Source organism: Anabrus simplex, chromosome 1, assembly GCF_040414725.1.
Source record: "Anabrus simplex isolate iqAnaSimp1 chromosome 1, ASM4041472v1, whole genome shotgun sequence".
Classification (NCBI taxonomy): domain Eukaryota; kingdom Metazoa; phylum Arthropoda; class Insecta; order Orthoptera; family Tettigoniidae; genus Anabrus; species Anabrus simplex.
The window spans coordinates 1254106175-1254126178 of NC_090265.1; the positions used below are offsets into that span (position 1 = coordinate 1254106175).

Below are 20004 nucleotides of genomic sequence, written 5' to 3' on the forward strand. Positions count from 1 at the left end.
AGTCTACACTATAAATAATTTTATAAGAGGCCCTAATATCACAGAGTCAAAAGAAAACTAAATGTGAAGGCCTACAATATAGAAGGCTCAAAAAATTGGTCAACAATAACATTACATTAACCATTGTTTGTTGTGATGTGCTTCGTCTTCTGTTGCCACTCATCTCTGATAGATAGGATTACTGCTGCATACTGTGTTCTTTTTTAATTTGCTCTCCGTCACACTGACATAGGTCTTACAGCGACGATGGGATAGGAAAGGGCTAGGAGTGCGAAAGAAGCGGCCTTGGGAAACCACGGAATACTATCTCATGGATGCAAGCTCACTGCTACGTGCCCCTAACTGCAGGGCCAACTCGCCCGGTCGCACCGCGTGTAACAGCCTGCCTGAATGTTGGCGGTATGTAGCTGAGGAGTAGCTCTTCTTTAGCATGCCATTCCTCTGGTTCATAAATTTTCTGATACTGCTGGTACATAACACACTGGTTCATCATAGCATTCGAGCTATTCAGTCCCTATTCTGAGGCACTGACTGGAATGAGCAGTGTGCATATTTAACTGAATAATGGCAGAGGAGTGTTCACGGCCGTCTGCGGCCTGGTCATTCTAGCTCTGGAACTTTGGACTCTTAGATCGGCACCGTAGTACTGTTTGTTAAAAGTGAGAAAATGTGCAGTTTTTCATTCGATCGAGTATTTGATATGAAAGCATTGCTTTTAATCAGTACATTCCTACTGACGTTTTTGTAATGACCAATGTTGACTTCAGTTAGGAAAACCACAAACACATTCTCTCTGAGATTCCTGTAGCGAAGCACGGGTACATCAGCTAGTATATATATATATGTCATAGCCTTTGTGTGACTATGCTAAACAATAATGAGGTCCTTTTATTAATTTTGTACAAAATTCTCTTTCTTTCATGGCCATTGGATGCAATCAATCAATGAAAAAGTATATTGAAGAAAACTAGTAGTTTGTACCAAATAGTATTATTCAATGGCTGCACTCTGGGAGGTAGTGGATTCGAACCTTACTGTCGGCATCCCTGAAGGTGGTTTTCCATGGTTTCCCATTTTCACACCAGGCATATGCTGGGGCTGTACCTTAATTAAGTCCATGGCCACTTCCTTCCCACTCCTGGGCCTTTCCTATCGCATCAGCGCCATAAGACCTATCTGTGTCCGTGCAACATAAAACAAATTGAAAAAAAAAAAAAAAAGACTGCAAGGAACAACATTTCTCTCCAGATAGAAGTCATATGCTTGGTGAGAGCCATGAATGAACAGAAACCTTCCTTTATTTTGCAATAGAACAACTTCTGTCCTGCAGATATGTACTGTATGTGAACTGAGGTAATTGTATATCTTTCAACACATTGAAAACACACACATTCTTGATCAGAAGAGCATCTGTCTTCATCAGTTGTCTTCTGTACCAAATGAAGAAACTCAGGTGCTGTTCATCATTAATCTTGTTTCACCAGTTTTCGGCCAAATAGCTTCCCTTGTTATAGTTATTTCTTCTATCAGATATACTAAACATTAATATGTTTGACTCAGAAGATGTAAAAACCACTATCAAATGTATCTATGCTAACATTGAGGGACTTAACAATTTCTTAGTTTCTGAAGCAAGTATGAATCAACAGTGCATAAAAGTGTAGCCAGGCTGAGTGGCTCAGACGGTTGAGACGTTGGCCTTCTGACCCCAACTTGGCAGGTTTGATCCTGGCTCAGTCCGTTGGTATTTGAAGGTGCTCAAATATATACCACTCTTTACTGGATGTTCTTAGAAACAAATAACAATTATTTTTACTATATATACACTGTGTTTTATTCTCAGCTGAGCTGTCAACCCAGAAAGTTGGCATCAGGAAGGACATCCATCTGTAAAACATACCTGCCAAAACCATACAAATATGACAAGTTCTGTAAACATAGCCCCGGAAACTGCTAGGGCATTCCTTAGAAGTTACCTCTCTTACCTTAGAAGTAACGCGCAAGGGTCCCGCCTGCCCCTTGTGAGAAACGAGCAAAGGCTAGCGGGTCGGGCGGGCTCGCCTAAAGAAGCAAGTCCAAATGAGAATTGATCCCTGAATGTTGGATCTATGACCGGGAAAGGAAGAGAGATTGTGGAGCTAATGATGAGAAGAAGAATTGGAATTATTTGTGTTCAGGAAACTAGGAGGAAGGGGAGTAAAGTAAGAGACCTTGGAAGTGGCTTTAAGTTGCAGTACAGCGGATCTAATAGTGCAGGAAGAAATGGTGTCGGCATTATTCTCTCTAAAGGCATGGTCACCTGCGTGGTCAGTGTACACAGAAGAAGTGATCGAATAATGAGTGTGAAGTTGTGTGTTGGGGAAGAGTCTACCGTTGTGACTGCCTGTGCTTCACAAGTTGGCTGTGAGGAGAATGAAAACGATGCCTTTTGGAGGGACCGGGAACAGGAACTTTCCTGTATATCAGCTGATGAAAAGATATTTCTTGGTGAAGACCTGAATGGACATTTTGGCACCAATATGGAGGAGACTACATGGGGATTGGGGATTTGATACGAGAAATGAGGCGGGTGAGAGTCCTGAATTTTGTCTTGGCAGGATCTAGCAATTTGTAACACCTTCTTCCAGAAAACAAGAGACGTCTAGTGACATACAAAAGTGGAGGAAAAGAAAGCTGAATAGATTTCCTGTTTAGCAGACAAATGCATCTTAAGAAATTTAAGAATTGTAAAGTCTTCATGGGAGAAATGTTTATTATGAATGCATGGGTGTGAAGAAAAGAGCAGTAAGGAAAATACTCCAAGAATTAAATGGTGAAGATTATAAAATACAAGTTTGAGATGTGAATTTAAGGATAAGGTTCTGCAAGAAATACAGTTGCAGTATGGTGGTGGATGATAGATGCAGAAGTATACTCAGGAAAGTAGGTGTGGCAGTTTTGGGTAAGACATCTGGGAAAGGTGCTCCACTGGATAAATAAACATGGTGATCGAATGAGCAGGTACTGGATACCATCAGGGCAAAAAGGAAGGCCAAAAAGGAATGAGATGAATCAGGAACTGTTGACGACAGAGAACAATACAAACAGGCAAATAAAGCTGCAAAAAGAGCTGTAGGGAAAGGAAAGGCAGCTGCATGGAGTGAAGTCTACAAAGAACAAGAGACGATAGGGGTCGCAAAGCTTTTCAAAATTTCTGAGGCACGCGGCAGACCATCAAAAGATCTCAAACACATCAGGCAGGTGAAGAATGAGCAAGGAATGGTTTTTCAAGATGGAAAACATATTAAGAAGAGATGGAAGGAATATTTTGAAAGGCTGCTTAATGAGGAGAATTCATGGCTTGTTTTTGAGGATGGTATCCCAAATTATAATGTAACTGCTGGCATATGTCGGCGGAAGTTGTAACTGCTATGAGCAAAATTAAATGTGAAAAAGCAACCAGCCCCGATGAAACTCCTTTGGAGACCTGGAAATGCTTGGGGGAAGAAGGAATAGATATATTATGTAATCTATTCCAACAGATATTTCAAGAAGAAACAATGTACAAGGAATGGAGAAAGAGAGTACCATAATTCCTATTTATAAGGAGAAGTGGGTATATTCAGCATTGCACAAATTACAGAGGAATTAAACTCATGTCGCACACTATTAAGATCTGGGCCAAAAGCTATTGAAGGTAGGCTTACGAAGGAGACCACAATAGGGGAAGAACAGTTTGGATTTATGCCAGGCTAAGGAACTACTGATGCCATTTTTGCTCTTGGGCAGGTTATGGAAAAGCATGGAGAAAAGTGGAAAGAACTACATATGGTGTTCCTAGACGTAGAAAAGACTTATGATCGGGTGCCCCATAAGGAAATATGGAGATGCATGAAATGCAAGGGAATATCAGAGAAGTACTGTATGTGCGCCTTGTTCAGGACATGTACCAAGGAGCAAAGACGCAAGGTAGAAGCAGTGTAGGATTGACGGAGGCCATTACAGTCTAAGTTGGTCTTCATCAAGGATCTGCACTGAGTCCTTACATTTTTGATCTGATAATTGATATTCTCTCTGAAAATCTAAAAGAACTAGCTCCTTGGTTTATGTGCTATTTGCATATGATTTTGTACTCTGCAGCACAAATAGAGAGCAGCTTGACCATAGACTAGAATGCTGGAGAAGAGCTCTAGAGGTCTTAAAATTTGCCAGAATAAGACTGAATACATGTGCCTGGGAGGAGGTGGGAATGAAACTGTTCAGATGGACGGAAACCAGCTCTAGGCAAGGAACAGTTTCAAATACATAGCATCCACTATCTCTGCTGATGGTAATCTAGATCTAGAAATTACCCGCTGAATTCAGGCTGCCTGGTCTAACTGGAAAAGTTTGTCTGGTGTCCTCTGTGATAGTAGACTAAATATACGAACAAAGGGGAAAGCCTATAAATGTGCGGCGAGACCTGCAATGCTATATGGTGCAGAAACTTGGCCAACAGTGTAGTCACAATATAAGCGGTTGGAAATATTTGAAATGAATGCTGAGATGGACGTGGGGTTACGAGGAAGGACCACTTTAAGAACACCTTAATACAAGGCAGTGTTAAAGTGACTGAAATACTGTATCTAGAAAGGTCCAAGAAGGACAATTGCTCTGGTATGGCCACATTAAATGCAGGGATGAATATTATGTGGGAAGGAAAATGCTTGACATGAAAGTGGAAGATAGGAGGGAGAGAGGTAGACCCAGAAGGAGATGGATGAATTGTGTGTGAGAGGATCTCGGGGAAAAGACGTTAAAGGAAAATGCTGTTTGGGACCGAGGGAAATGGAAACGATTTGTCAGAAAAGTTGACTCCGCACGAACGGGAAAAGAAAAAGTAGAAGTTGAAGTTGCTTTTAAAATGATGAACCATCATGTACTTTTCTCCATCAAACAACTTTCTGATTTCTGACAGAACCTTTCACTGAGAACTGCGATATATTTTACTGTTATGTGCTGTAACCATCAACAAATGAATTATGGCATCACAGTGAAGATACAAAATCATATAATTTCTTATTTTTAAATTTGCTAAATATTTTCTACTGCTGCACATACTGTGTTGAATTACTTAAAATAATTTGGATGAATTTCACTTTGATTGAAATAGTTTGTTATTCCACTCTGCAGCTAGAAAACAGTCTTTGCAGGATTCCACTTTAACCTCTAACATCTGTTTTGTGGACATTAATAATAATAATAATAATAATAATAATAATAATAATAATAATAATAATAATAATAATAATAATAATAATAATACAAATAATAATAAGAAGAAGAAGAATAAAAAAAGCTCATTGGAAGAGATCATGTGTAGTGGAGCTCCGCGATCTTAACATCTTTTCTCGCGTTCTGTGTAGTGTTAGTGGGTATCAGGGAGTATTTGAGCATTTAATTGGTGTGGTGGTTGTGTGAACGTGTTATCTTAAGAGTCTAGAGCTTGTTTTAATTGATTTGAGGGCATAATTTTATTTCATTTTATTGCCCTAAGTGCCTCCATGCTGGATTTTGCTACAATTGCTCCATAGATAAATTACTAAGAGTGTATTTTGGTTGCTAACCTTGCCCTAACAACCACCTACTCGCTAAATTTTCTTGGTCTCCATAGATACTACCAACTAGGTATATAACACCACTCTTCCATTGAGGCGTTTCTAAGGCAACAGATCTTTGCCTACTGCTGGGAGCCATCTTGGTGTTCTGCGATAATACAATAATAAACTTAAGAGAAAAACGGTCAACGGCTTCTGAGGCGGATGAAGATGGTTTACATCATCCAACGGCAAGGAAGCCGGAAGAACCACTGTGGGGAAGATTGATCTCCGTTGTAAGGCTGGGAAGGCAACCAGTCTAAGGGAGAAAACCCTAAATAAACCTACCGGAGCTCACAACCTCGGTAGTAACTCGATCAAGGGGTTTAACCTCTGGTCTCCTAAGACAATTTTCAACTAAAGCATGGAGGACAAACTCACTGAAGTAACTACCCCAGGTGGTATCAAATCCACCTCCGCCTTAGGCGGTGTTAGTGGCCTTCGGATTCTGGGGAGCCCACACCAACATGTTTTGAGGACAAGTCGGAGCATCCTGGAACTACTAGCAATAAAATCCGATATAAGGAACAGAACTATTTCGCCACATTGAACATCAACTCATTACTTAAGCTAGGCAAACTGAAGCATTTAACTGACACTTTGACTCACCACAAGATACTACTCATAGCAATACAGGAAACCAGGTATACAGATGAGCATGCCTTTGATTCGCAGGGGTACCGTATTTTTAAGGGAAAAGTAGGGCGCAGGAGAATGAAGAATGTGCCACACCAGGGGACTGGGTTTATTGTAAGCCATAAGATACTGGACTCGGTAATTGACTTCAACTCGCCCAATAGTCGAGTATCCCTTCTAAACTTCCGGTACACAAACAAGATATACACTGCAGTAAATGTTCACGCACCTATCAATGAAGACAATAAACGTAACCCTGAAAGTATCGACAAATTTTGGGAAGAACTAGAGGACATCATCAGCAAAGTCCCAGAGCGTCATACAATCATTTTACTCGGGGACTTCAACGCACAGTTAGGGAAAGAGAGCAAATTTAGAGACATTGTGGGAGAATACCCAGCCCACTTACGAACAAATAAAAATGGGGAGCGTCTAGTGGGACTCTGCAAAGCCTTCAACCTGGTAAAGAAGTCTACAGCCTCTAAGAGACTACCAAAGAAACAGAAGACCTGGACGTCACCCAACAATCTCTTAGGAGAATTTCAGATAGATCATGTTGCCATTGCAAGGAAATCTCATAGAGAGATCCAGAATGTAAAAGTGTTAAGAGGAGCAAATTTGGACTCCGACCATTACTTCTCCAAAATAAAGCTGAAATTTCTACCTAGGAACACTGAAAGAACCAAGTCAGTTAAATTTACTAAGTTTGATTTAGAAAAACTTGCAACTTGCAAACAGTTTACAGAGAAAATGGAAATAGAATGCAGAGACTGGGGTGAATTGAGGGAAAATCTAGTTAAAGTAGCAACTGAGACTGCGCCATTACTAAAACAGAAGAAACATGCCTGGTTGACAGCTAGATGTGAAGAAGCGGTAATGCAGAGGCAGATGGCCTGGTTAAAGTGGAACTCACAGAAGACACAAAACAACAGAGTGAAGTTCTTAGAGCAATGGAAGATAACTGCCAGTATCATCAGACAAGTGAAATGGCAATTCACAAAAGACCAATTGACACAGTTGGATGATGACTTCAAGAGGAACAACACCAGAAACTTTTACAGAGGCTTTAAACGGAACCTTAGTCACTACAGTCCACCCAGTCTCCATTTCCGTGGACCAGATGGGAAGATAGCCTATAATGACTCTGACAGTTGCCACCTTCTCGCCAGGTACTTCGAGGATCTCCTTAATTGTGAATCACCTGATACCTTTTTTACTTACCAAGACAACATCAAGCAACCAAACTCGCAACCACCATCCAAAGAAGAAGTAATACAAATCATCCAGTTTCTGAAAAACAACAAAGCATCCAGAGAAGATTCAGTAGTAGCCGAACTTTGGAAGCAGGCTGGAGACAAGACTGTAAGCAAGTTGACAGAAATTCTACAAAACATCTCGGAGACCGAAACATTACCCAGTGACTGGATCACTGCATTGATTCATCCCTTACACAAGAAAGGAGACTTGACTGACATCAATAATTATCGAGGAATCTCATTGGTACCTGTCACATACAAAATTTTCTCTAAGCCTTATTAAATAGAGCCAAACCTCAACTAGACCCAAAATGAGGAGAGTGCCAGGCAGGATTTAGAAAAGGACGCTCTTGTACAGAACAGATACTCAATCTTCAATCAGTATTACATCAAGCAAAAATGGCCGGTAAGAAATACGTTGTCATTTTCGTCGACTTTACAAAGGTGTATGATTCAGTAGACAGACCTACTCTTATAAAGATTTTGCAGGAACTAGAATTAAATGAGAAGACCGACAACCTAATCAAACAGACTTTAAGCAACACCAGGTCACGAGTAAAGTTCAGAGGAACCATATCAGAAAGTTTTGAAATTAAATCAGGAGTGAGACAGGGAGGTGGTTTGTCCCCTCTCCTCTTTAACTGTGCCCTGGAAAAGGTAATAAGAGTGTGGCGAAAGGAATTAGCTAGAAAGGAGATTCCAAATGGCATTTATCTGGGACATAAGCGCAACGAGCTCAGTGTTGACTGTCTGGCATTTGCCGATGACCTGGCCATTATGTCTAATTCAATAGAGACTTCCGTGAAACAACTAAATGTTTTCAGACAACAAGCAGCAAAGGTTGGGGTACATGTGTCTCTTGAAAAAACATAATTCATCACGAACATCGGTGAATTTCCTTGTACGTTGTATCTGGAACAGGGAGAGATCAGGAAAACCAACAGGTTTAAGTACTTGGGAGAATGGTTGGAATCTAATCTCACTGAAGGAACATCTTTGTCAACTCAGGTTAACAGGCTTGAAATGGCCTACCAACTGACGAAGAATACCTATAATAAAAAGTGTCTCTCTCGCAATAATAAGATGAAGCACTACCGGACAGTCATCCGCCCTAAAGCCTTATATGCTTCAGAATGTTTAACACTCAACAGGCAGGGACTTATGGAAAAACTTGAAATCTGGGAAAGAAAGATAATGAGGAAAATTCTGGGGCCAGTCAAGGAAGTTGACAATTATAGAAGACGGCCTAACCAAGAGCTCTACAAGTACTGTGAAAGAATAACGAATGTAGCAAGGAAGAGACGCCTATCATTCTATGGGCACATCTATAGGATGCATCCGACCAGGTAGACCAACCGGATTCTCGGCTACTGGCAAAATAGGAAGACGAAGTCACCATGGTTGATGGAAGTGGATAAAGATCTACAGGAACTAGGAATAACAGAAGGAAACTTAAAGAATCGGACAACACTCAGGAAGATACTTAAACATAAGGAGTTCCAGGACAGACTACCAACGAAGAAGATTTTTTAAATTTTTGCTATGGGCTTTACGTCGCACCGACACAGAAAGGTCTTATGGCGATGATGGGATAGGAAAGGCGTAGGAGTTGGAAGGAAGCGGCCGTGGCCTTAATTAAGGTACAGCCCCAGCATTTGCCTGGTGTGAAAATGGGAAACCACGGAAAACCATTTTCAGGGCTGCCGATAGTGGGATTCGAACCTACTATCTCCCGGATGCAAGCTCACAGCTGCGCGCCTCTACGCGCACGGCCAACTCGCCCGGTCAACGAAGAAGGCTGGCACTCTTTGGACAAAGGAGAAGAAGGAGCAACACAGCCTGAGGATGCACAACTACTAGGCAAACATCAAAGTCCATTCCAAAATGTAATAGTTGAATGTCGTGGTCCTTAGCTGGCCTGTACGAAACAATAATAATAATAATAATAATAATAATAATAATAATAAATTACGGCCATGGTCGCCTCCTTCCTATTCTCAGTCCTTTACTTTCTCACCATCACTATGTTATTATTAGTAATAATAATAATAATAATAATAGAAACAAATAATATTTTACTTTATGAAACTAGTTAGAAGACAAAAGGGAATGCAGTAAAGTACACATAAACATTACAACCGAATTTGTGCTGATAGAAGTGTGGAAAATGTAACTATACTATATTGTAAGGGCTTGAGTTGATTAATTATGAATGCAGTGCTTATTACAGATAAAGAAACATAATTCTTGCTAAAATGGTACCTAAACATTTCAGTTTATACTATTCAGTAATAAATTTACCTGTTGAAACCTTTACATTATTTTAAAGCAGGATTAAGGTGCTGTCTTCAAACTATGACACTGGGTTTTAATCGATTAAGTGTTATAATTTAATAATTTTCTCTTCTCATAGAACTGGAACGCTTTGTATTGCAGTATTTGGAAATTAACCATACCTTTTTTTTTCATATTGTCCAATGGAAGCAGTCTTGGAACAAACATCTAATATGGCTGTTGCAATCAGTGTTTAACACAGTGAGTATGGATGATATTAGGGCACTCTCCTTTCAGTTTTGCTCCTAGTTTACCCTTTTCATGTCTTACATTGATAGCACCACCAGGATCTAGACCTACCATCAGGCACAGTTTTCCCTATTATTTTTTTTATTTAAGGAATGTCAAAGTGGTCAGAAACACCGGTATATTATTGTTTTAAATTTTTGCTCTGCAGTATCACTAGCTAAAGGTTCCAAACCCAAAATTATTCTAGAACTTGTATATCTTTAAGGTATCACATGTATAAATCTGCAGATGACTGATTTGCAATATCTGTGTGAACCATCCACAAATATTGTTCCTACCAAGCAAGTGGCTGCGCAGTTTGGGTCACGTAGCTGTCAGCTTGCATTCGGGAGATGGTGGATTTGAACTCCACTGTCGGCAGCCCTAAAGATGGTTTATCATTATCACACTAGGCAAGTGCTGGGACTGTTCCCCTTAATTAAGGCAATGTGGCAATGGTCGCTTCCTTCTCATTCCTAGTCCTTTATTATCCCACCATCGCTATAAGACCTACCCGTGTAGGTGAGAGGTAAAGCAAAAAAAAAAAAAACCTTGGGAAAACTAATTGACTGCTTGTGGTCTCTGGAGAGGCTAGTGCAGGTATTTCTATCTGACTCCCATGGGTGACCTGCGTGCGTGCGTGCGTGCGTGCGTGCGTGCGTGCGTGTTTTATCATGATGAGATAGGGAGAAGGTGAAATCCGGTGTTGGCACGTAGCTACTTCTGTTGAATAATACAAAATGGTCTGCTCGAGACTTAATATCCCTATCTGATGGATGAATCACAATTAATGGCATCATATACCCTTACTCCAAATGAACACTGGGGAGAGGTTTGGAACTGAACTCAGACTTTCGACACACAATGTAGTGATTCGAAATTGTGTTCCACGACCTCATCTACCCTGCTGGCCAACATTCTGACAGTGAAAACGTTTTCCCCCAACAAGACCTGAACCAGCTAACTACAGTGTCAGACCATAGAGACTTGATTTTTCTGTGGTTTCCCATTTTCACACCAGGCCACGGCCGCTTCCTTCCAATTCCTAGGCCTTTCCTATCCCATTGTCGCCATAAGACCTATCTGTGTCGGTGCGACGTAAAGCAAAGAAAAAAGAACTTATCAAGCTCGATAGCTGCAGTCGTTTTAAGTGCGGCCAGTATCCAGTATTCAGGAGATAGTAGGTTCGAACCCCACTGTCGGCAACCCTGAAAATGGTTTTCCGTGGTTTCCCATTTTCACACCAGGCAAATGCTGGGGCTGTACCTTAATTAAGGCCATGGCTGCTTCCTTCCCACTCCTAGTCCTTCCCTGTCCCATCGTCACCACAAGACCTATCTGTGTCGGTGCGACGTAAAGCAACTAGCAAAAAAAAGAACTTGATGCCTTAATGATTGTGGCCACTTGGCAGTCTTTAGGAAAACTGTAAATTAGCAAACGTAAAGCATCCTGTTTGTTTTGTTTACATGTCAGAAATGGGAATGACAGCTTTCTTCAATTTCACTACCTCCTTTATAATATCTTATTGTGGTATACTGTACTATTTTAAGCAGTAAAATTTGTAGTGTTGAAATAAGAAACTCATGTTCTTCACTTGTATGTCTGATAATAATTGTGGATGCCGTAAATATGCATTTAGCTTGTGGCGTAGGTATTGGTGCTTTCTTAGCATTCTCTGCATCAAGACATTCTTTTAACATTTTTGCTAGAAGCATGAATATTATCAGTGTGTCAACTTCAAAAGACTGTTGGTAAACTGAAGTCAGCCTAAAGCTTTTTCATGTAATGCTAGGAACTTCATACAAATTTAGCAGCTAAGTTCAGTCCCTTCATATCTATAAACACTTGTCAAACCAGTTTATATTTCTGTATTATTATTATTATTATTATTATTATTATTATTATTATTATTATTATTATTATTATTATTATTATTATTATTTTAAAATCATCACAGTCAGAAAGACTACATACTCTTAAGTATTTATCTACCACTGTCATTCTCATTGGAGCATTTTGTGTAGCCCTGTCAGATTGGTGAAAAGCACAAACATTTTTGTTGTTTTGGAATTACTCATGAATAATTTAATGCTATTTCCTACTCATACTCCATCCTAGTTGAAAAGCCTGTTCATTCCAATGCGTGTTGGTAGCTCACTGCATCAACAGTAAATAGCTTGTACATCCATTTGCAATCTAGAACCTTCTGTTGTAAAATTATGAAACCTTGCATGTTAAGTGCTCCTTCTGTTGCACACAAAATCATGTATTAATCTAAACATAACCATATTTTATTGTAGACCTCATCTGTGATTATGAATTTATTCATTATTAAATAATTAAAACTGGTAACTGACACAATATTTATTCATTTGTATTCCACAATGTGTTTCAGAGCTTATATTCTGTTGTCAGGTAAAACAAATCAAGCTCTAAATGCAGAGTGGTGACTTGTTAAGGAATTGTTTGGTTTTGTATTATTTTGAGCCGACACAAATTATATAAATTTGGATCATTTCAGAAGCTGATGTTTATTAAGATACTCATTAGGATAGTATTAAGTCAAGTGAACAAGAACAATCTACTGTTGGAACTTGAAGATAAGAGATAAACTCTGAAATATGTTGTGGAATACAAATTACTAAAAATTGTGACTGGTAACAGTTTTAATTATTTAATAACGAAAATCATGTATTGTATGTCTGGTTGAATGAATTGAGGGGTATAGCACGTGATTTGTTTTACTTGGGGTGTTGTATGAGGATTTGCAAGGCTTTTGCAAGGCTTTTGCAATTAGTTTTGTAACCAGTAGAGTTCATTTGTACATGCACTTACATTACTTTAGGCCATAGGTATTAATACTGTATAGATCACCCAGTTGAGATCCATTTCTCTGCCATCTTGAAAAGTAAAACTGAACCTCAAAATTGATACACAGGCAGCCTAGATCTTGTCGTATCAAAATGCCTGCACACAGTAGCTGAGGCCATAAATAATCATCATCATCAATTATTCTGTAGCTGATGAACACATTTCAGAAATGGGTCTCTGAGGCAAAAAATGGGTCAGATGGCATTAAACCAATTGCATAAACTGTTTGAAATTGATAATGATGTTTCTGAGGCAAAAAAGAGTCAGATGGCATTAAACCAATTGAGTAAACTGTTTGAACTTGATAATGATTTCTTCACATTAATTGTTTTTCCTGATGGTGCTATTGAAGTTACCAGAAGCATAGTGGTGACTTGTGAAGGAATTCTGTATTGTTTTGAGCCAACACAAATTATATATTATTACCAGGAAACAGATTTCTTTGTAAATACATATCTATTTAGGGAACTAAAAATTACTTATAGTTTATATTATCTTAATGAATCATGATGTGTAGAGTTGAAAAATGCTCTTTTTATTTGCCATGTTTCTCCATATTTTGGAGTTCAGCACATATGTTCCATATTCTTAGTCATTAAAATCGATATATTCCATATTTTGGCTAAAAAGTATTAAATTCTATTAAATTAACTCTCCTCTGATTAATGGAGAAACAAATTAACAATTTTTCTTTAAAGATTTAATATGTCACCTTGCGTGCAGCTCAACAATTGAATGGTTTCCCAGTTATTTTGTAATTCGGTCATTCCTTTTTTTTTCTTCATACGTCCATCCAATTCACTACCATTCATTCACAGTTTGAATCGGCAGTGAGATGAATCGTAGTGTTCTTGTATATATTACTATGTCTACAAGTACGGTGTGTTCAGCTGTATATTGATTTCATTGAAGACATTAACATCGTTACAATATGCCTAAAGTAGCACAGTCAACCAGTTTAAAATTGAGATTATGTATCAGAATTTAAAGATAATGATTTATCAATTGACACTAAATATTATTTTGTAATTTGTGTCAGTGTACAGTGACCTCTGTTCAAAGGTTCCTGGTATAGCAACACAATTGAACCAGTAAACATCAGGCTAACAAACAAGGAAATTCCGAGCAGTCACAATTGTTTCTGACTCAACCAACAACTTTGAGTGTAACGTCCGATTTCAACACTGGTCTCTGCAGTGATCTCTGCTAACACACTTGTGGTCTCTGTTAACACAAACTAATTCAAACTGAATAATCAGCGCTTCAGGGAATTCCTCAACAAATATATACCAAATGAACCATCCCAGATGAATCAACGTTCCGAAAAACCTATTGTTCAGCCATGTACAATGAATCTATTGAGAAGGTAAGACAAGAAATTAAGAACGTAATCAATGGTTTATTAGGTGAATATTATTGTAAACAGACTCTCTTTACACTGTGATGTTGTAGAAAAGTGCAGTAACGAAGCTATAGCAAAACTGTTCAATGAAGGTAAGGGTATCCTGCGGCCACTGGTTGGCAGTGCCGGAAAATAACAGACCAAGTATATTGTTATTATAAATTTACTCATTTGGGACAAATATTTCAGGTTCCCTATGGGAATCAGCATCAATATCATCTGATGGCCAGGCAGGCATCAACTTTTGGAAATGAGACAAAGTGTCTCACAGTGCATGGGCACTGCCGGTGGCTCCAAGTAGCCTATGCAGTGGCCTTCACAGTATGCAATAGCCATACGTCTAGGTAGGTGTGCTATTTATCAACTGAGGAGCCCAACTTAGCACACTAGGGTGAAACGCTGGCAACCAGGAATGAGTTAGCTGGAAAATTTATAATGTCCAATAACGGACCAAATATATTGGTCTTCCACAGAGTCGAAGAGTAAACGGGTGGACCAAATGGTGATTTCACCAGTCCCTCCCAAATTGGCATGGTGGACGCTGTTACCATTAGACGGCCCCCTCCTTAAGGCTGTTCGTCCTAAGCTACTCCACGATACGGCGCTAGGCGATCCAGGTGAAATGGTTTTCCGTGGTTTCCCATTTTCACACCAGGCAAATGCTGGGGCTGTACCTTAATTAAGGCCACGGTTGCTTCTCTCCCACTCCTAGCCCTTCCCTGTCCCATCGTCGCCATAAGACCTATCTGTGTCGGTGCGACGTAAAGCAACTAGCAGCAGATCCAGGTGAATGACCATCATCTTCCCTCAGGGAGACCGCCAGATCCTGTAGACGACATCGTTGATCCTGGTGATAATTGTATATGGACCTTCCCATTGTGCCTGAAGCTTCAGTGACTTTCCTTTTGTCTGCAACGGATGGTACAGCCTCACTCGGTCGCTTCGTGGAAACCCGTACAGTTCGCCAACAAGTCGTAGCGGGCTTTCATCCGGTTGCTGGCCACTCTCATGTTGCAAGTGATAAATATCATTATTGATCCGTATTGAAGATACTATATGTAGGATGCTAGAAAGTTCATTATGTCACCTATTCAATACATTAGAAATTTTAAACATTTAGGAATTAATTATTATTTACATATGAGACATGTTTCCCCCTTCTTTGAGGGCATCATCAATCATAGTACCACCTCAAGGGATAAATCAGGTACCTGATTTGTAATTAAATTGTAAATACTAAGATACAAAATTGACATATTACAGTGGGAAAGTCAAGAGAAAAACAATGTTCAGTGATGATATAGATAACAATATATCAGCCATTGGCTGTAAATTATCAGTTATGTAGGATAACAGTGTCAGATTGTTAGGGTATGTCCTACAATGGATGACTTAACATTAACATGGGGCAGTTTAAGGGAAAGTAAGTGACTTGTATTAATAGGTAAGACCACAGGGTATTTGACAGTGTCCAGCAACAGTGGTCCATACGAAGTATTGATGTTTTATTACCAGAAATGCTGGTAACTGTTACTAAAATTTCATTAAGAAACAGTGTTCATTGACAAAACCAATGTTCATTAACCCCTTGAAGGTCACGGCGCAATATATTGCGTGTAGCGGTAAGTGCCGCTGTGGTTACGGCGCAATATATTGCGTGTCGGAGTTTGAAGTGATATATCTTCTTGCTTGATGATGCTTGTTGTTTTAAGGGGCCTAACATCAAAGGTCATCGGCCCTGATATATCTTCGTAACTGTATGTCTTTGAACAATGATTGAAAAACGGATAGCTCCCTACATCTGTTGGCTATGTTTTGAAGTCGTTAGATTATTGTCATCACCATGGGGAGCGCTGGAAATGAAATGTTTTTAAGCAGATGTCTTCAGCTTTAGCGAGTCAATTGCAAACAGTTGAACATGGCTGCGCGAAGTCGAGCTGACTTGCTTACAAGCGACGATACAGTTCGTGAAATTCTTATGAATGCTGAAAGTGATTGTTCAGTATTTGAAGACAGTGATGAAGACGATATAGGAGGTATATTTGGAAATAATTCAAGTGGAGAAGACTTAAATGAAAGTGAGGATGAGGTCTTACAGCTGCCACGTCCGAAGTGAACGAACGTAAATAAAGCGCCTAGTAATCACAGAGTTTGGGAAGACGAGACTATAACTAACCAATTCACGCCAACCGCTTTTAACTTCGATGGCAGTAAGTCAGGAATTCAGAACGTTTCACTGACGAAAAATTCTTCAGAAATTTACATTTTCAAAAAATTGTTGTCCGCCTCTGTGGTGTAGTGGTTAGTGTGATTAGCTGCCACCCATAGAGGCCCGGTTTCGATTCCCGGCCCTGCCATGAAATTTGAAAAGTGGTACGAGGGCTGGAACAAGGTCCACTCAGCCTCGGGAGGTCAACTGAGTAGAGGTGGGTTCGATTCCCACCTCAGCCATCCTGGAAGTGGTTTTCCGTGGTTTCCCACTTCTCCTCCAGGGAAATGCCAATATGGTACCTAACTCAAGGCCACGGCCACTTCCTTCTCTCTTTTTTGCCTATCCTTTCCAATCTTCCCATCCCCCACCAAGGCCCCTGTTCAGCATAGCAGGTGAGGCCTCCTGGGCGAGGTACTGGTCATTCTCCCAGTTGTATCCCCCGACCCAATGTCTCACGCTCCAGGACACTGCCCTTGAGGCGGTAGAGGTGGGGTCCCTCGTCGAGTCCGGGGGAAAAACCAACCTGGAGTGTAAGCAGATTAAGTAAGCAAGTAAAAATTGTTCCTTGTACCTTGTTTTGAGGATTATCGTACCAAAAAACATTACTAAAAATGATGTTTCACAATTTTTGTGCTCAAACTAGTTGTTCCCACACCAGGCAAATGCTGGGGCTGTACCTTAATTAAGGCCACGGCCGCTTCCTTCCAACTCCTAGGCCTTTCCTATCCCATCGTCGCCATAAGACGTATCTGTGTCGGCGTGACGTAAAGCCCCTAGCAAAAAAAAAAAAAAACTAGTTGTTTGATGTCTTGTTAACATACTATGTTAAATTCATTCGTTTCATTAAAATATAATGCCTCTTGAGGGTTGTTTTGCAAACATGTGTAATAACCTAAATTTTGGGGTGTGCAGTGGACTAAGAAACCTGACTCTCAAAGGGTTAATAAATGGAGTTTAAATGGGTTATATTAACATTTATAGACACAGTGGTTGGCACCAATTTGTAAAACCACAGGGTATTTTAGCAGTGTCCAGCGGTGGTGGTCCGAAGAATAAGTGATGCTACTCTATTAGAAAATCTTAGGAAATTATAAAGTTTGTATATATATTAACATGGAAGCAGTTTGGGGAGATAGGGTATAAAGTGTCTGGCACCAATGTTCATAACAATAATTGCTGCCGTTGGTTGACGATCACAGTTTGACAGGGCAACTACATACTAATATTTACATTATTCTATTGAACAGTTGGGAAATTACAAGCTTATAATACATATTTACAAGGGAGCAGTTTGAGGAGAAAGGATACGAAATGTCTGGCACCAATGTGCGTCACATTATTTCTGCCATTGGTTGACGATTACAGCATTAACAAGGCAACTACACAGTAATATGCACTGTGGTCTGACCTCAGTTCATAATTATTGGAAAGCTAAGAAAAATATTCCACCGTTTTTTCAAGATTGACAAATGAGGTTGGATTTGGCGATAGTCATACTGGAAGCTGTCTGATTGAAGTCCCAGGTTTGTGAATATGGCTCCATAAGTAACGGTGAATTTGGCTGGCGTAGAAGGAAACTTGTTTGGGTTTTGTAATGCTTAGACAAAAATTCAGTGTAGTCGAAACGAAAGGTCGTTGAGTACACGGTGCATTGTGAATGGCAATAATGACAGCAGTTATTTGTTGATAATTGTATTTTCAGGGAACATGTTGCGGGGTTAGAATCTTTCACTTTTGAGTTTTGTTAACTTCTTGATAACTATGAATGCTATGTGAAAAATACCAGCGTGTGAATGTTAATGAGACTTTAAATGGATATATTGCTATAGATATATATATATATATATATATATATATATATATGAATAATTTATTACGCACATTTTGTACAAGGTATTAATTAATTAAACAAAATTATCATCATTTGCATAGTGTGACAAAGTCAATGTCCTGTCTTTGCACTTAGTGATATGATACGTGTTGCATGTTCCTCCACATATGGTGCACTGACATCTGTTGGTGGGGCTATGGTATCCACATATTCGGTGATGTAGTCCGTGGGCTGCCACTCTCGTATATAAATGGCGCAGTTGGTAGTTGGCCTTTTTCCATTCGTTGCTTGTCATCGCTGGGGTGGTGAGGAGTCCGGGATTGATGTCCTTCGCTTTCTGTCGCTTGTCTTCTAGGAATCTGGTGCTTTGTGGTGTTGGTATCAGATTATGAGCTTTCATCAGGTCTTCTATAAAGAAGGTTGTGTCTGCCAGGATATACGTTATTCTGTTTTGCATGTATTTTGAGACACAGAGCATTCTTTTCAGGTAGGCTGTTTTAATTCCCTCTAATCGCTTCAGATTCGAGTATGTGAGGTGGTTCTATATAACCTGTATGTCGTATGAGGCAATGAGAGCAATCTTTATGTCGAATAGTCTCTGGCCTGTTGTGACGGATAGTAGATTCAGTTTCTTTATCTCGAAATTCGCCTTTATTGCCCTTACAGCTCTGTCTTCAATGTGCTTGGAAAAGGCATGTCCTGTCACTTGCAGTGTGAGTCCTAGGTACTTGTAGCTTTTGACTATTTCTGGTACTTCTTCCCCGCAAGTGAATCTATTAGTGTTCACCAAATTTCCTCCTTTTCTGAATTTCATTATTTTTGTCTTTTCCCTACTTATAACTAGGTCATTTTCTTGGGACCACTCTTCCAATTTGTTTATGGCTTCTTGCAGGGGCTCTCTTCTTTCTGAGTGCAGGATCATGTCAGCAGCGTACAACCACATCCTCACTTCCTCTGTTTGTATCCTTTATATCACATCATGGGTAAGTACGTTAAACATAATGGGGCTTATAGGATCTCCCTGCAGTATTCCGTTTGATTTGTTGTTCGGTCTGTCTGTTCGGCAGTTTAGATCTCCTGCCAGCAGGGTTGGAATCTCTGGGTCAGTTTCATTCAGTGCAGTCATTACGATTTCTTTCACTTCATCCGCTGAGCACTGGGGTCTTATATAGATTCCTACTATTTGAAGATTTTTTTAATTGTACTATTACGGTGTTTTCTCTTGTCTCTATGTGAATTGCTTGTCCTAGTGCTGGATTGTAATAGCACGAGACTCCACCTGATGATCTTTCTTTTGGCCCGGCTTTGGCCAGGGCATGTGCGGCGTGGAAACCATGTATGTTCCAAGGTTCTTGTAAAAGGGTTTCACAGAAAATCAGAATGTCATTACTGGATATTATATCGTCTGGTAAAATATTTAGAAGAGATTTTAGTCCTTCCATGTTTCATAATGTGATTTTGACGTCACTCTTCCTCTTTGATTGTAGTCAATTGGAAAATTGATACGGTCGGAAGATTACTTCTTTAGGCCATAATTCCTCTCTCTCAACTTCGTGTTTGATGCGTTCGTCGACTGCAAGTTTGAAGCATTTGTTTTTTCCTCCACACATTCTTTTACT

General features: G+C 39.8%; 1 protein-coding gene across 9 annotated transcripts in view; it reads left to right on the top strand.

The window, feature by feature from the left end:
- LOC136878082 (uncharacterized) overlaps nucleotides 1–20004 on the top strand; it is a 326911-nt gene that overhangs the window by 146921 nt on the left and 159986 nt on the right. For 2 of the 9 annotated variants that reach the window (XM_067152062.2, XM_067152063.2), the window contains one exon: nucleotides 9995–10042. The exons of 5 other annotated variants lie outside the window; for them this stretch is intronic. In XM_067152062.2, the coding sequence (XP_067008163.2) occupies nucleotides 9995–10042 (48 nt within the window). Of the gene's footprint in view, nucleotides 1–9991; nucleotides 10043–14228; nucleotides 14307–20004 lie in introns of those variants that run through there. 2 more of the 9 variants (XM_067152064.2, XM_067152065.2) reach the window with 2 other exon arrangements.